The sequence below is a fragment of the Staurois parvus genome, unplaced genomic scaffold (assembly GCF_062004578.1).
Source record: "Staurois parvus isolate SC_StPar_1 unplaced genomic scaffold, SC_StPar_1.0 ptg000155l, whole genome shotgun sequence".
Classification (NCBI taxonomy): Eukaryota; Metazoa; Chordata; class Amphibia; order Anura; family Ranidae; genus Staurois; species Staurois parvus.
Genome location: NW_028317951.1, coordinates 3,156,589 through 3,175,271, shown reverse-complemented (window position 1 = coordinate 3,175,271; position 18,683 = coordinate 3,156,589). Strand labels below are relative to the sequence as shown.

At 39.6% G+C, this 18,683-nt stretch overlaps 1 protein-coding gene across 3 annotated transcripts in view; it reads right to left on the bottom strand.

The window, feature by feature from the left end:
• Positions 1–18,683, bottom strand: part of RSRC1 (arginine and serine rich coiled-coil 1) — a 451,267-nt gene that overhangs the window by 8,716 nt on the left and 423,868 nt on the right. For all 3 annotated transcript variants that reach the window (XM_089675413.1, XM_089675412.1, XM_089675411.1), the window contains exon 8: positions 8,238–8,344. In XM_089675413.1, the coding sequence (XP_089531539.1) occupies positions 8,238–8,344 (107 nt within the window). The remainder of the gene's footprint in view (positions 1–8,237; positions 8,345–18,683) is intronic.

Here is an 18,683-nt window from a genome sequence, read left to right as displayed (position 1 = left end):
TGATAAACGTGTCTGGGTTTGGCAGTTGCCAGGAGAACAGTACTTGCCTGACCGCATTGTGCCAAGTGTAAAGTTTGGTGGAGGGGGGATTATGGTGTGGGGTTGTTTTTCAGGGGTTGGGCTTGGACCCTTAGTTCCAGCGAAGGCAACTCTTCAGGCATCAGCATACCAAGATATTTTTGGACAATTTCATGCCCCCAACTTTGTTGGAACAGTTTGGGGATGGCCCCTACCTGTTCCAACATGATTGCACACCAGTGCACAGAGCAAGGTCCATAAAGACATGGATGAGCGAGTTTGGGGTGGAGGAACTTGACTGGCCCGCACAGAGTCCTGACCTCAACCCGATAGAACGCCTTTGGGATGAATTAGAGCGGAGACTGCGAGCCAGGCCTTCTCCTCTGACATCAGTGCCTGACCTCACATTGCACTTCTGGAAGAATGCTCAAACATTCCCATAGACATACTCCTAAACCTTGTGGACAGCCTTCCCAGAAGAGTTGAAGCTGTTATAGTTGCAAAGGGTGGGCAAACTCAATGCTGAACACTTCGGAGTAAGACTGGGATGCCATTAAAGTTCTTGTGTGTGTAAAGGCAGGCATCCCAATACTTTTGACAATATAGTGTGTGTGTGTATGTATATATATATGTATATATACAGCTAGTTCTATATTTAACTCAAGGTTATAAAACAGTCATTGTGCCACATTTAACCACAGTACAGCAAATGAGTTCAATCAGCTAAATTAGACATGACATTAAAACTGGTTATATTTCGAGATGTGGCTTTACTTGCAACCATTAATGACAACTGGAGTATTAGGCGAAAGGCAGCTTATTTAGTATAATTGTATGGATTGTGTTTCTAATTAACAATGAATACCTCTTGTACAGGCCTGTGTAATGTGTGGGAGTATGGGAGATCAGCCTTAAAGTGGATCACAATGGATGTCATGACATGAGCACTAATCTATAGCAGGCTCTGACCATTATAGATTATGTGTCCAATAAGACGTCACTCTTCAGGATAGAGCCATCCATAGACATTTATGTAAAGGATGCAAGGATAAGGATCTATTTCCACCAAAATTAATTATTTCTTGTCAAGCGGCCAAAGAGAATGGCAAATGTAACTTCAACTCGCCCATAGCTTCAATACCTTGTAAAGAGTATTGTTTTTATACCATTAGTTCTAATAACTGCATCAGAAGGCATAAAAGAGATATAGTATATTCACAGTCTTGCATGCTAAATTATAAGGTACACAGGAGCAAAACAAGCTAAACATCAGCAAATTCATTCAAATAGAATAAGAATCTTCATAAATATAAATAAAACATTCATATTTTAGGATTTGACAAGCAAGTAGATGTTTTCTATTAAGCTGAACCCAACAATAGTGCTAGGAGCCATTATAGGCCAGCAAGCTAAATGCATTAGCTAGGTATAGCGTCCTGTGATGGGATCACTAAAACTTGTCTTTACTTCAGCTGAAAAGTATTTTAACTTTAATTGCTGGATTTTGATCGCAAAATGTAAATGCACTATAAACTGTAGTATTATAAAGACCGCATTCTTGCTTACAAGGGAAATGGACCTCATGCAGAACAATGTGTGAAGAAAGCACCATTCTTGTTGGTTAAATCAATTTTCCTTTCAAGTATCTGGTGCAGTATGGAGAAGGATCTGGTTACTTTTGGCAAGGGACCTGTCCACTGCAGAGACTATATCTATACGAACACTCCTTGTTTTCTCTATGAAGATACTTCACTAAACACTTATAAAATGCCGCTGAGCATTTACAGCGTGGCGAGACGTACAGCTCCAGCAGCTGGAAATAAATATATAATAAAAAAACAACATTATTAAGCCATGGTACTTAAATATACACCATGGAAAGCATATTAAATGTCTTGAAATACAACCAAGTCGAGCATGAATTATCCCCATAAATCAGTTTAAAATGGTTGCTGCTCATTTCCACAGGACAGAAATGTGAATAAAGATCTCGTTGAGCGGTGTGTGCTAAATAAATTCTGCTGTGACCTTCGGGGCTGTCATAGTGCATGATTCTCAATGAAGTATGTCGGGTAAGAAAGGCTATGCTCATAAACTGCCCCCTCTGCAGACATGTACGGCAGGCACAGAGAATTGACAAACTCATTTCAAGCTACGTTCAGCCCTCCACCCCTTTGTCAATTACTTTTGAGATGATAGCTCGCTGAGAATATCGCCCCGTTCCCGTACTTTTCAGATAGATATAATAAATATGTTTAACCGCTTCAGGGTAGAATTTAATGGCTGTAGGTTACGCAATTTGTTAATCTTCATGGATTAAATTATAGGTGGTAGATCCCATGCTGCCTTTAACTCTCCAGTCTGTATTGTCCGCTGGGACTCCATTCCACAAATCAACTACTTTAATCTATAAAGCTGTATTTATTCTCTAATCAGCTATGTCTGATTCAGGCCTTCAGATGTATATGTGAGTGTACTAGTGACAGGACAACTGTGCTTCAGCGATTGGATAATGGAGGAAACAAGTTTTTATTATACGGGAATATATTTTTAGAAGTTCAGTAGGTCACAAAGCCATGACTTAAATTGGTAAAGGTACAGGAGGGTAGCTGGCATGATATACAGTAACTGCTGAAAGAATCTTCTTTTGAAGGATCTTTCCATAAACAAGCATACTTGAATTTCTTGAGTATTTGTGTTTATTGGTGTAAGAAAAAGGGTTAACACACCCTAAACTCTGCATTGGCATACCTCAGAACAAACCACAATGATTGGCTAAAAATATCCAGCACATCTCATAGCTTTTTCTCTCAAGAACGTTCGAAAAGAGGTATAATATGCAGCTTGATTGTCTGAATCCTATAGATATCTTTAGACTGCATGTGTACAGGCAGGCCTTTTACGAAGGTATAGGAGTTCATAGAAGATCTGCCAGTTTTCAGTTGTGTGGTGTCCTTACCTTTTCTATTGAGACTACTACATTTTAACATGGACTGGAGGTGGAAAATAAATACAGTAGTGCAAGGGCTTATATTCACTCATTAGCTACCTCCTAAAATATCACAGACAGTACACAAACTTGTATCGTTTGTAAATCTGCAGTACTACTTACAAATCTTATGAGGAATAAGGACACCCTTAGGCCTTATTCATCCTCCTGTCTCATCCGGTAGTGAAATACACTTCCATCCCACTCAGAAACCAAAGCACATATGGCAATGTTATTGTTTTGATAAATGAGCATCACTATTCTTCTAAATGTAGTCAAAAACATCCTGCTGCATCTGATGCACACTTTCAGACTCACCAGAATGAACAGTTATGTAAGTTGTAAAGCTGGGTATTTTATTAATGTATTCACACAACCAAAGTGTCATTGAGGCTACACCTCCATTTGACCCCAGCAGCAGGCTGCCCCATAACAGCTTGCTGCACTTTGGCTTCTCACCTCTTGCTAGTACAGCTGTGTTGAAAATGTAATAATAAAAGGCATATCCAGGGAGTGGTGGGACTCCCTAGACCTGGGGGCTCAAGAGCTGAGGCCTCCAGAGTTCCTGAAAATGTAAAAACCTGCTAGGGGATTAACACTCTTCACTAATAGTAAACAGAAAAACAGTGCCATCTAAAGGCCAAATTATGTAATAATCTCAAATTCAAATGACCAAGTACTAAAGTATCTCTTAACTGAATGACATAAAACTAAATGCATTACTTCAACTATTAAAGTGTTCTTATAATGAGTAGACACCTCTATGGGATAATAAATGTCTTAGGACTTATTTACATGTGCGGCAATACCCTGTGCTTACGTCGCATTTATTCAGCATTTTTAAAGGCTCATAACTACCCTTCAACACCTGCCATGAATGTTAAATGGGGTACCACACAGTCCTGTTCACACAAGAGTGGTAGCACTGTGCTGTGTGAAAAATTAAGCAGCATGTCGCTTTCATGAGAGATCAACGCTTGTCCCTTGATTTCAATGGTAACGCTCTGTAACCACTCCGTAACAGCTCCTATAGCATTTATGGTGTGTTAGTAAAGCATTTATTAAGTGTTAACTGGGCATTGGGGGAGAAGCAGTGGAGATTCTTCTATCCCAGGATACACAGCGAAATAATAAAGAACTAGGGCCGAGCAGCTCCAGCCACTTCCTCTTTGTACAGAGCTTCTGTGTGGTGTCACCATTTGCTTCTGTGTACAGGCAGAAGCATCAAGACAGCCAGCAATAGTGCCAGGTAGGAGCAGAGTCATTGAGCATTATTGTCAGTGGCAAAGCGTTTTGCTTCAGCAATGTTTAACTTCGCCAAGCGTCAAACAGATCAAAGTATATGAATCCATCTTGCAAATAATTCACAAAAATGTCTATGACACCAAAACCTAACCACGCCTCAAAGCAGATCCTTTCCTCTACATCACTTCCCCTTTAACCACTTGCCTACCGGGCACTTATACCCCCTTTCTGCCCAGGCCAATTTTCAGCTTTCAGCGCTGTTGCACTTTGAATGACAATTATGCGGTCATGCAACATTGTACATATGACATTTTTATAATTTTTTTTCACACAAATAGAGCTTTTCTTTTTGTGGTATTTAATTGCTACTGAGTGTTTTATTTTTTGCACTATAAACAAAAAAAAGAGCAAAAAATTTGAAAAAAAGCTTTTCTTTGTTTCTATTATAAAATTTTGCAAACAGGTAATTTTTCTCCACTGATGTGCGATGATGAGGCTGCGCTGTTAGGCAGCACTGATAGGCGGCACTGATGAGGTGGCACAGACAGGCAGCACTGGTGGGCACTGATATGTGGCACTGAGATACAGCAATGATGGGCACTGAGATACAGCAATGATGGGCACTGATAGGCAGCACTGATGAGGTGGCACAGACAGGCAGCACTGATGGGCACTGATATGTGGCACTGAGATGCAGCAATGATGGGAACTGATAGGCAGCACTGATGAGGTGGCACAGACAGGCAGCACTGATGGGCACTGATTTGTGGCACTGAGATGCAGCAATGATTGGCACTGATAGGCGGCACCGATGATGCTGCACTGATATGCAGCAATGATGGGCACTGATAGGCAGCACTGCTGGGTACCGATGGCCAGCACTGATGGGCACAGGTGGGTGGCACTGATCGTCAGTGCGCTGATGCTCAGTGCTGATCTGTTCTCTGACAATTGCTGTGACAGCGTGAGGAAAGTGCAGGCGATAACCGGCAACTGTATTTACCCAGTGATCTGCTGTCTCATTGGACACAGCTGATCACGTAGTAAAAGGCCGCTGTGATTGGCCTTTTACCACATCATGTGATCAGCTTTGTCCGTAGGACACAGCGATCACGGAGATCGCCAGGTGAGTTGGGGGCATGCAGGAGGACGTCATATGACGCCCTCCCAGAAATAGACAACCGCACTGTAGCCGTCATTCTACATAGGCTACTATTAGGCTATAGTGCAGTTGCCAAGTGGTTAAGCACTTCCCACTAGGAAAGCAACACTTTCAACACTTTCATTCTTGAAGCTTTCTCAACACTTTAAAAACTTGATAAAAACACACCATAAATACATCATAAATGCTATAGGTACGTCAATGAGCATTGCTTCATTCTTCATAATTAAAATACGTGTGATAAAGCCCTTAGAGGGTCAATTCATTTTGAAGAATCTGAATTGTGGGGAAAAAATGGCATTACACTTTTCCTTCAACTATACCTTGCTGATGTGCTCAAATCCCTCCAACAACTACAGACAAGAGTTCAACTACGACATGCTCTTAATTTGCTCTTAAACTTACTGATTTTACACTTCATATAATAAATTGATTTTACCTATAGCTGTTTTTCAGTGTAAGATGGGTCTTACAGCTAAAACATGTAATGCGCTACTTGCCATATCTCACAACCCAATAATAATAATTAGTACTAAGCACAAAAATGGAAACAGGACCTAGATCTATATGCGGATTAACAGTGGCTCAAAGCTCTGCAAAGAATACCTCAGATTTTGATATCTCCCTCCTTGAGACTTATGCAGTTATTCCTTTTACAAAGTAAGGGAAATTTATCAAGCTGGAGCAACCAGAATCTGGAGTGATTGTACATAGCAACCAATCATTTTCTATCTTTCTTTTTTAAAGCTTAACAAACTGAAGATAGAAGCTGAATGGTTAAAATGCACAGTTGCTCTGGTTTTTAAAAATTCCCCCCAGATTATATTGACTCCCTTACGAATGTACCTTCTTTCTCATAGAGAGACTCCCCACTGTGCCCTAGGTGCACCTCGGAACAGGGGATCTTTTTCCGAAAGTACTCAGAACTAGTCTGATACTAGAAAGATGTGTTTGACATCATTCACTGTGTATTTCACCTACACAAAAGAACCCTGCACTTGGCCAGGAAAACCATAGCACAAGATTGGTTATTGTCCTAACTCCCTACTACATTTCTTTGGATTGATAAGGTGAATGAAATCCAACACTTAGACAGCCTAACCTATACTATACACACATACTGTATGTTACTCTAAAACAATTTGAGAAGATCTAGAGTGGAAGCCTTAAAGAACCCACCCTGACACCCCCTGCTGTAGTTCTGCACAGACTCTTTAGCGATCATAATCCTCAGCGTAGACAGCTGAACTTTATATCCTCCTTATAACCATTTTTCATACCCATTGCTATAAATAATGGGTACACAGACCGTGGCTATATCCCAAACATATATACAATATTTTACTGTATGTACTTTTATTCATACCTATAATACCTTTTTCATGTCATTAATAAAATGCTGCACTTCATAGTTATGTTGTAAATTTTCACAAGATAGGTCTATAACCAGTGGATTGTATGCTACCTTTGAACTTTGTTCTGTTTTGCACTTACTGTTCTTTTTTCTGTTAAACAAAAGAAAAAAGAATAGAGAACTTTGTTCTCAAATATCAATAGCTTGGTGAAAAAGTCTTCTTGTAAGACATACTGTATAAAATATTTACAATTTACAAGAAATATCATCTGAGCTTTGATTATCCACATCAAGCACTGGTTTAGAGTGGTATCACATATGTAAAGATTCGTACTGTTATGCTGGCTATGAACTAGGGAATAACACAAGCTTAAACTGAAGTTGTACTTGGGGAAAAAATGTATCTGCTCTTCCTCCCACATCCCAAAAACAAAAAAAAAGGTATGGAAACTAGTGCTGAGACACGTTCCACTGTTTATACCTTTTGGCTACTGCCACTGCTTACATCCTACTGCCTGAACCTAACTGAAATTTTTAAAGGGGAAGGTGAGATTTCAGTTTTTGAGAGATGTTGTAGAATTAAATTAAATAAATGAAAGTTTCTCTTCTAGATAGATACATTTTAGTTTCCAGGTCTGCATATACAATTATGAGGGGCTCACAGACTCACTGATTGATTTCTAATTTATTATATATTAAGATGCACTCATCACTTTCAAGTTTTTTTTTACAAATGAGATTGCATTGCAGGGTGGGCAGAACAGAGCTGGGAACTAGGTTGGGGCGATCTGTCAGCTGCTAGCAACTTAGCTCACCAGACTTCGCCTTAAAAATATCACTTACTGATAGGACAGACCCTTCAGTCTACGCTATACTGCTATCAATTAAAGAAAGCAAACATGTACTGTTTGAGTAAAACCACACTTGGAGAAGATGCCTTCTCATGCAGGATATGTCATACAACCATGCTTCTTTGTCAAATGTGGTTAGTTGAGAACCTCATTATCATACATTGTATTGGAGAAGAACCATGTTACTATACATTGTGATCGATAAGGTATATAAAAGGAAGCCAAAATCATCCTTAGTCTCATGCCAGGATCCAGAGCTCTAGTGTTTCCCCATCGCTCCATCACCCCTGCCCCCAAAATGCAGTATTTGGTGCTTGAGTAGCCAACTTACAGACTTGATAGCTTTCCTATGGGGGTTAGAAGAAGGGGCTGAGCTCTGAGCGGTTTTAAATTTTCAGAATGTTAGCACTTGGGGAAACCCAGGGTGCTTCAGTGATGGATCGGGAAGACAGGTGAATAGAAGGAAGGCAAGTGCAATTCATCCGCTCTTTATGGGCTAAGTATAGGCTTGCCTTTAATCTGACTGGTTGTTCAAGAGTTGCACATTACTGGGAGCTTCTGCAGCTAAATCACTGGTTTCAAGCAAAACAGAACAGATGTAAAATCTGAGAAACTTACAGCTTTATTGTCTCGACTTGACCGGAAGACCTGTGGTATAAAGGAGTCACTTTCAATAGCTTCAATTTCCTTTGCACGCTTTGCTTGTTCAATAAGTATGGCCTGGTCTGAAAGGTAAAACAAATTTACAGATACCATGTTATTAGAGAGTGGTTATATGTTACAGATAAAATATTACTTTGAATTAGATATTAAAGCAAACCTGTACCGACTTTCAGTGTAAAAAATTGCTAGCTGGACCATACAATCCACAATCCAGAGCACCTGTGGAATTCTGCTATCTGGGGTGTTCTATTCACCTAGGAGGTTGGCACTTTGGTCCACACTTTTCACCTTTCATTGCACGTTATTGAGGCCAATAACGAGGTGTAGGAGTTGGGCCAAAATAATTGCTATCTAGGTAAAGTTTGTATTTGCATATTATAATGCCCTAATTTTTGGGGTTCCTAAGGTGCTCTGGAAGGAGACTTATGGTCCAGCCTGTACGTTCGGTACTCACTGGTGACATGGGAAATTAAATTTTTTTTTACATGCAGCAGCAACTTAAACAAAATGAGCAAACCTGTAAAAAGGATCACTTCAGTAACTGTGTATGCTATTACGATAAATATCCCATCGACTTTTTGCCCGTTGGGGACTCTAGCAGCAAGATTTCTATGCTAAAATTCTAGGCTTGCTGCCCTCCCTACGCCAAAGTAGTTTTACTCAAACTGGTGGTCAGACCTGGGAATGCAGAGACAGAGTTCCTGAAACCTATTAGTTGTCTTTTGAACCAATTCATTGGTATCCATTCAGTAAATACATCTTTAAGCTGCAATGACCCTTTACATGTTAGACTCAAACTTGAAATATCAGGAGACTTGGACTTCCCATCAACTTGAAGAAACAGAAAACAATTTGTCAAAATGCTGAGGGAAAAAAATAAAGGCTCTGATCTAGCTGCCTGCCCATAATTTATCATTAACCATTAGCCATATTTGTATGCGGTATTCATAATGAACAAACAGATAAGAAGTGACAGCCAGAAAGAAATTGCACAGGGGCGGGGACAGGGATGAAAATAAATAAATAAATAAATATATGGCTAAATGTTTCTAAGAGTTATGTCGATGACATTAACGTGGTTGGAATGGACTGCAAGGAAGTGAAATCCATTAGTGACTGATACCTTTTGACAAACACATTATTGGTAGATAAAATGACTTCCATATGATGTTTGTCAGATGTCAGTAGAAAGGACATATATATTTCATAGGAAAATCAAAAATAATGGATTGAGAAGGCTAGAAAGCTGCAGAAATCAATGCTCACTTTGTAAAAGTCCTTGCTGAAAAATGAAAATGAAAAGACATTCCAATAATGGCTGATGTCTTGCACAGAAATCAGACTTGCTTGTTTGCTGAATATTCAAAGCAGCCTTCAAATACAGCTTTAATTTCTCATGTTAAGCTGCGTCTCTTGGTCACTTCATCTTACCTACCGGATCATTCAGAAACACAATAAGATGCCAGAGTAGAGAAAATATGTGCCCTGTGCCAATGAAAAGAAACCAGCTTCTTCATATTAAACCTATACTAGACAAGTGGAAGGGAACTTTTACTTTCTTCTGGCAACACTTGATGTTCATGTTCCCCACCACAGATCATTAAAACATGAACTGCCATTAAAGCAAACTGGCCACAAGCTTAATACAGCAGTCATAAAGGTCATGTGCAGTTATTTTTTTCCCTTTGTTGTCCTTCTCATCACATGTAGACTTCAGTAGGATAAAAGGAGTTCTCAGTTCTGTAGTCTGCACTAGGTAAAGCAATGTTTACACCTGCTGTCAATGCTTCTTTTATCACACACACATATACAGTGCCTCAAAAAAGTATTCATACCCCTTGAAATTTTCTACAGTTTGTCATGTTACAACCAAAAAACGGAAATGTATTTTATTGGGATTTCATGTGGCAGACCAACACAAAGTAACACATAATTGTGAAGTGGAAGGAAAATGATAAATGGTTTTCAAAATTTTTTACATATAAACATCTGAAAAGTGTGGCATGCATTTGTATTCAGCCCCCTTTACTCTAATACCCCTAACTAAAATCTAGTGGAACCAACTGTCTTCAAAAGTCTCCTAATTAGTAAATAGAGTCCACCTGTGAGTAATTTAATCTTAGTATAAATACAATTGTTCTGTGAAGCCCTCAGAGGTTTGTTAGAGAACATTAGGGAACAAACAGCATCACAAAGGCCAAGAAACACACCCGACAGGTCAGGGATAAATTTGGGGAGAAGTTTAAAGCAGGGTTAGGTTATGAAAAAAATATCCCAAGCTTTGAACATCTCACGGAGCACTGTTCAATGCATCATCTGAAAACGGAAAGAGTATGGCAGAACTGCAACCTACCAAGACATGGCTGTCCACCTAAACTGACAGACCGGGCAAGGAGAACATTAATCAGAGAAGCAGCCAAGAGGCCCATGGTAATTTTGAAGGAGCTGCAGAGATACTCAGCATAGGTGGGAGAATCTGTCCACAGGACAACTATTAATCATGCACACCACAAATATGGCCTTTATGGAAGAGTGGCAAGACAAAAGCCATTGTTAAAAGAAAACCATAAGAAGTCCTATTTGCGGTGTCTCCCACATGGCTTTTCGCAAACTGCAAACATGTGGAAGAAGGTGCTCTATTCAGATGAGATCAAAATTGAACTTTTCTGGCCTAAAAGCAAAACACTATGTGTGGTAGAAAACTAACACTGCACATCACCCTGAACACATCATCCCCACCGTGAAACATGGTGGTGGCAGCATAATGTTGTGGAGATGCTTTTCTTCAGCATGGACAGGGAAGCTGGTCAAAGTTGATGGGAAGATTGATGGAGCCAAATACAGGGCAGTCTTAGAAGAAAACCTGTTAGTGTCTGTAAAAGACTTGAGACTGGGGCGGAGGTTCACCTTCCAGCAGGACAACAACCCCAAACATACAGCCAGAGCTACAATGGAATGGTTTAGATCAAAGCATATGCATGTGTTAGAATGACCCAGTCAAAGTCCAGATTGAAATCCAATTAAGAATCTGTAGCAGGACTTGAAAATTGCTATTCACAGATGCTCTCCAAGCAGAGCTTGAGCAAAAAGTTGACCTGCAGCTGTAATTGCAGCCAAAGCTGGTTCTACAAAGTATTGACTCGGGGGGCTGAATACAAATGCACGCCACACTTTTCAGATATTTATTTGTAAAATATTTTGTAAACCATTTATCATTTTCCTTCCACTTCAAAATTGTATGCCACTTTGTGTTGATCTATCACATAAAATCCCAATAAAATACATTTACGTTTTAGGTTGTAACATGACAAAATGTGAAACATTTCACAGAGTATGAATACTTTTTCAAGGCACTGTATATATTGGCCATAGAGTGTAATGGTTCACCTCAAGAATGTCTCTGGAAGTATCCCATTATAGTCTTTTGCTGCTGCCATGTGTGGTATATCACAGAGAAAACACTGATGTAAACTTTGTCTGGCTGTTCACATCACTGAGATAAGACATACTGTATGTGATAGTGATCCTATCTTTAAAGTGAAATGTAGCATATATATTCTGTTCACTTCCAGAGAAAAGTTTTGTAGTAAACTGAAACAACCCCCACACCAAAACACTTTACTGTGTAAAAACATGACATATACACACAACGCACATGCACTTTAGTACAAGTTTATAGTTTTAAACGTCTTTTATATTGTAATAAACCTCATATTCTAAAAAGACCTACATAATCACAAACGACAAGCACTGAATTTAGGCTGTATTTTATTTATTTATGAACCGGCAAGGGCATGACTTTAGATACCTTCTATCTTGCCTTGCAGTGGTGGGGCCCTGGTTTCATTTTAAAAGGATCATTTGACATTAGGCACTTGTATATGAATGGCCTATTACACAGTAATGTAAAGTGCTGGATCTATATAAACTGATGATGTAATATACTACTGATGTCAAAAGGCAACAGCTATAAGATCAGCATTAAAACCAGCCAACTAGATTTTTCAGCTGAACATCGGCAATGGTAACCCTAGGTAATTCTACCATAGTACATTTCTCTGAAATGTGACTCTTAATATAAAAACGTGCTTACCATCAACTTTGCAGACAACTTGAATATACCTAACATAGGACAAATGTTCTGTCTTGGCACATCATAACTAAAATACCCAGTGGAATACAGCACACACTAAATTGTGGAAAAATCTACAGCAACGTGTTGCTATCAATCCACCGGATTATATTTGAGCAAAAGAGCAGCTAATTCGAAATGCAACATACCAACTAACAACTTTCAGAGGCATGAGACAGGATGGCTTTCAAATCATAATGATTATCATAGTCATTTTGTGCTCTGCCAAGGGTAAAAAAAAAAAAAAGATTTGTATGGAGCTGAATAGCAATCATACAAAATCACCACTAGGTGGCACTCTTTTCCAAGATAACTTCATCCAAAGGCTTCTTCTATTCTACCTGCAACTCATTTTCCCACAAATCAAATACTGCACTCTATGATAAATAGGATGAAGGTTACTGGGTTTGTTCAACTTTCTGAACACTTAAAAAAGCACTCATTGCTACTCTATTATTGTTGGCTTTTTAAATACTGTAAAATAAATTATTATAAACAGGCAGCACAGTGGCTAAATGGTTAGCACTTCCACATGGCAGTACTAGGGTCATTGGTTCAAATCCCAACCACAGCACCCCCTGCCTGGAGTTTGCATGTTCTACCTGTGCCTGTGTGGGTTTCCTCCGGGTACTCCAGTTTTCTCCCACCTCCAAAAGACATGCTGGTAGGTTAATTGGCTCCTGTCTAAATTGGCCCTAGTGTGTGTATGTATGAATGTAAGTTAGGGACCTTAGATTGTACACTCCTTGAGGGTTAGTGACTGATGTGAATGTACAATATATATGTAAAGCACTGCAAAAATTGATGGCACTATATAAGTACCTGAAATAAATAAACAGAAGGAGGGCAAATCTGAAATCTAAATATTACTATCCCGGGGTATGAAGCTGCAGAAATCTGATGGGTGAGGGTCCCATGTGTCTGGTACAGGAAGCCATCACAGCAAATATTAAAAAAATGGAAAAGAAATGTTTAACATTTGAGGTTCATTATATAGTGTGCTATAATACAGTATAACCATTGGTCCCAATAGGGAAAAGGTAGGGAGCTGGGTGGATTGGACTGTACCATTACAGGAAACTGTCACTAAGAAAATATAAAAGCAGAAGCCGTCATATTAGCTGCCTGTCTTGTCAATCATCTAACTTAAGAACTTTCTAACTCACTGACCCAGAGGTAAAGTCAGTACTTGTGATCTACAAGCCTTTTTTGTTTTTGAACTGATGAAGCCATACGGATAAGAAAGCCAGGCAACTAGCATTTTCAGTCTGTAATGGCAGCCTTTCTTATGAATGGTTTCCCCTATGAATAAAGTCAGAGTAAGGCTACATTCACACTAGCTTTGTCAGCAGGCGTCAGGCAGGTGTTTGGGAAGCATTTTTAACGCTTCTCAAATGCCTATGAAAATTCTGCACATGGCAGCACACAGTGCTGTTCACACACTGCCGCAAAACTGATGCCTCATGTCAAGTCAGGAGGAGTTGAAGCCTCCCATTCAAGTCTATGGCGCTGCTCCTCAAATGCCTGGCAAGCGTTTGCAGTGCGGTTGCGACACGCTTGCAAGGCGTTTGCTGAGCGTTAATACCATTAAACTTCATTATAGGCGTTTGTGGTGTGGTTTTAATGCTTGGCAAAGGCCTATCAAACGCCACAAAACCATGCACAGGGCGTTTGGGGAGCATTAAAAACGCTTCCCAAACGCCTGTCAAACGCTATAGGGGCGTTTGGCAAGAGTTAGAAATAAAGTCAAGTGTGAACGAGCCCTAATACACAAGGCACATTGGGATACCTTTCAGCTGTGGAAAAAGGTGAGTAACCTTTTGTAGTCCTGGTTCTAATTTTTAAGGCTATAGACACACTTATGTTTCTGAGAAACTCAAGTACTATAGAAAATGATTGCTGCAGGTGGATTTACTTATTTCAGATTCCATAAAAAAGCCGTCCAGCACATACTGGATATTGCTGGAAAGGAATCATGCTTTGTAGTGCTATTCTTATCATATACAGTACAGTATAGTATATCATGAAGGCTACTTTCACACTGAGGAGTTTTTGAAGCGCTTTTGTATTAACGCTCAAGGAAAATGCTTCCCTATGTATGTCTATATATGTTTTCACACTGGGGTGTTGTGCCTCCATTGCAGTGTAAAAACTCCTGCATGAAGCATCTTTGGAACATGTTTGTTTTAGGGATGCACCGAAATTTTGTCCGAAACATATCGGCTGAAAATAGCCTTATCTGCATTTTGTCAATAGGAAAATTTTAGCTGATACAGATGCCAATAGGGGCTGTGTGTACTGCATATAGGGGAGGTGAGGGGCGGCGGAGAATGGCAGGAGAGAAGCAGTGTACATATTGACATACCGCTAAGTGTCACTGTTGTTTTTTAAATGTAATTACCAGATTTTTTTCCCCCTTCACTATAGCTCAGAGAATGAGCGGTCATCCTCTCCTCCGCTAAGGGGCGGGGTTCACCCAGTGACATAACCCAGTGACCCTGCCCCTTAGTTTCCTTTAGTGGAGAGGAGGATGACCGCTCATTCTTGGAGCTATAGTGAAAAAAAAAAAAGCTGGTAATTACATTTAAAAACCGGCAGTGACGGAACTTGAGTGTATACACTGTTCCCTCGCTATATGCAGTTGTGCTCAAAAGTTTACATATCCTGGCAGATATTGTGAAATTTTGGCATTGATATTGAAAATATGACTGATTGTGCCAAAAAATGCTTTTTTATTGAAGGACGATGATCATATGAAGCCATTTATTATCAAATCGTTGTTGGGCTCCTTTTTAAATCATAATAACAGAAATCACCAAAATGGACATGATCAAAAGTTTACATACCCTGCAATGTTTGGCCTTGGTACAGACACACAAGGTGACACACACAGGTTAAAATGCCAATTAGAGGTTAATGTCCCACATCTGTGGCTTTTTAAATTGCAATTAGTGTCAGTGTATAAATAGTCAATGAGTTTGTTAGCTCTTACGTGGAAGCACTGACTAGGCTAGATACTGAGCCATAGGGATCAGAAAAGAACTGTCAAAAGTCCTGCGTAACAAGGTAATGGAACTTTATAAATATGGAAAAGGACATAAAAAGGTGTCCAAAGCCTTGAATATGCCAATCAGTACTGTTAAATCACCTATTAAAATAGTGTAGTGCAACCATTTGAAACACAAATAAACATGAGAATAATAAGTCCTTTCATTCTCCAAGTGAAAAAGAAAATGTCCCAAAAAAATTCAAATCATGTGACAAAGCTCTTCTATATCTTTGTGTGAACACACCATTAGGGCTTCAACCACTACCACACAGATTGGCCACTCACCTCAATTTGGTGACTACTGCGCTAACAGTAAGTCATAAGCACTTTCCCTTTAGGGGCAAGACAGTTGATCCAGTAAGCGTTTTCATCTACTCATGGCTTCTACTATGATGTCTTGTATGATACTCATGCAAAAATATAAAAACAGACAAACCACAGTGTGTACTGCAAATAGACTTCTTTACTGCTGAAAATGGTAAAAAACTTACAAGATATAGCACTTCAAAATGCTTGATAAAACCATGTACAGGAACACTGAAGCTCTCCAAGATGGCTGTGGGATGACGTCATGTGCATAGCTCCTCCCCCTAGAAGAGCTTTGTCACACGATTTGAATTTTACACTTGGAGAATGAAAGGACTTACTATTCTCAAGTTTATTTTTGTTTCATATGGTTGCGCTACACTATTTTGATTATTTTATTAAAATGGAATGATACAGGGAAAAAGTATTGAACACATTGGGAAGATACTGGAGAGTTAAATAAAAGACCACATAGACGAGTTCTTGCTGGAAAAAAATATTTTAAGCAAAAGACAGCATGGATTCATGAAAGACAGTAGTTGTCAAACAAATCTGATTTCTTTTTATGAAGGGGTGAGCAAAACCTTGGACAGAGGGGTGGTGGTGGACGTGGTATACTTGGATTTTGCAGAACCGTTTGACACAGTTCCCCACACACGGCTAATGTGTAAGGTAAAGTCTACAGGCTTGGAAAAAACTGTGTGTAAATGGATAGAAAACTGGCTGAAAGATCGTATTCAGAGAGTAATGGTTAATGATTCATAATCTGAATGGTCTAGGGTTGTCAGTGGTGTACCCCAAGGTTCAGTGTTGGGACCTTTACTTTTTAATACATTTATAAATGATATAGGGCCTGAGATTAAGAATCCCATTTCAGTCTTTGCAGATGACACCAAACTGTGCAGTGGAATAACGTCCTTACACAATGTCTCCAACTTACAAGCCGACCTCAATGCTCTGTTTAATTGGGCAACTATGTGGCAAATGAGGTTTAATGTTGATAAATGTAAGGTTATGCACTTGGGGAACTAAGAATATGCATGCACCAAACATACTAGGGGGGTACAACTGGGGGAATCAATGGTGGAGAAGGAACTGGGAGTTCTGGTAGGTCACAAGCTGAATAATGGCACGCAATGCCAAGCTGCGGTTTCTAAAGCGAACAAAATCCTCTCTTGTATTAAAAGAGGTATAGACTCCAAAGAGAGAGATATCATTCTACCCCTGTACAAATTAGTAACACCTCATCTGGAATATGCAGTTCAGTTTTGGGCACCAATTCACAAAAAGAACATTGGGGAACTAGAGAAAGTACAGAGAAGGGCAACCAAACTGATGAGAGGCATGGAGGAGCTCAGCTATGAGGAAAGATTAGAGGAACTTAATTTATTCTCTCTTGAGAAGAGAAGATTAAGGGGGGATATGATCAACATGTATAAATACATCAGTGGTTCATATAGTGAACTCGGTGTACAGTTATTCATCCTGAGGTCATCACAGAGGGCAAGGGGGCACTCTTTGCATCTGGAGGAAAAGACATTTATTCTCCAAATATGGAAATGTTTCTTCACAGTAAGAGCTGTGAAAATGTGGAATAGAATTCCTCAAGCGTTGGTTCTGGCCAGCTCAGTGGATTTCTTTAAAAAAGGCCTGGATTCTTTCTTAGATACACAGAATATAACTGGATACTAACATTTAAAGGTATAGTTGATCCAGGGAATATCCGATTGCCTCTCGGGGGGATCAGGAAGGAATTTTTTTCTCTGCATGAGCAAGTTTGATCATATTTTGCTGGGTTTTTGCCTTCCTCTGGATCAACTGTGGGTGTAGGATTATACATTTTTGTTTATGGTTGAACTGGATGGACTTTTGTCTTTTTTCAGCCAGACTAACTGTAACACTAACTGAAATCTATTTAATACTTCGTACAAAATCCTTGGTTGGTAAAGGCAGCTTCAGGATGCCTCCTGTATAGAGAAACTAGTCGCATGCATTGCTCAGGTGTGATTTTGGCCCACTCTTCCACACAGTCTTCAAATCTTGAAGGTTCCGTGGTCCTCTTCTATGAACTCTACTCTTTAGTTCTTTCCATAGATTTTCTGGAATTGGATTCAAGTCAGGTGATTGGCTGGGCCATTCTAGCACCTTTATTTTCTTTCTTTGAAACCAGTTGAGAGTTTCCTTGGCTTTGTATTTGGGATCATTGTCTTGCTGAAATGTCCACCCTCGTTTTATCTTCATGATCCTGGTAGATGGCAGCAGATTTTTTTCAAGAATTTTTTTATTCATCCTTCCTACAACGATATGAAGTTTGCTAGTACCATATGCAGAAAAACAGCCCCACAGCATGATGTTCCCACCTCCAAACTTCACTGTTGGTATGGTGTTTTTGGGGTGGTGTGCAGTGCCATTTGACCTTCAAACATGAAGTATATTATGGCATCCAAAGAGTTAAATTTTGGTCTCATCTGACCAGACTATATTCTCGCACCATTTCACAGGCTTGTCTAAATGTTGTGCAGCAAACTTCAAACGAGCTTCAACATGCTTTTCCTTCAGTAATGGAGTCTTGCATGGTGAGCGTGCATACAGGCCATGACGGTTGAGTGCATTACTTATTGTTTTCTTTGAAACAATTGTATTTCCTAATTCCAGGTCTTTCTGAAACTCTCCACAAGTGGTCCTTGGCTCTTGGACAACTCTTCTGATAATTATTTTCACTTCTCTGTCAGAAATCTTGCGAACAGAACCTGGTTGTGGCCAGTTTATGGTGAAATTATTTTCTTTCCACTGCCGGATTATGGCTCAAACAGTGCTCATTGGAACATTCAGAAGTTTAGAAAGCCTTCTGTAACCAATGCCATCAGTATGTTTTGCAACAAAAAGGTTGTGAAGGTTTTGAGAGAGCTCTTTG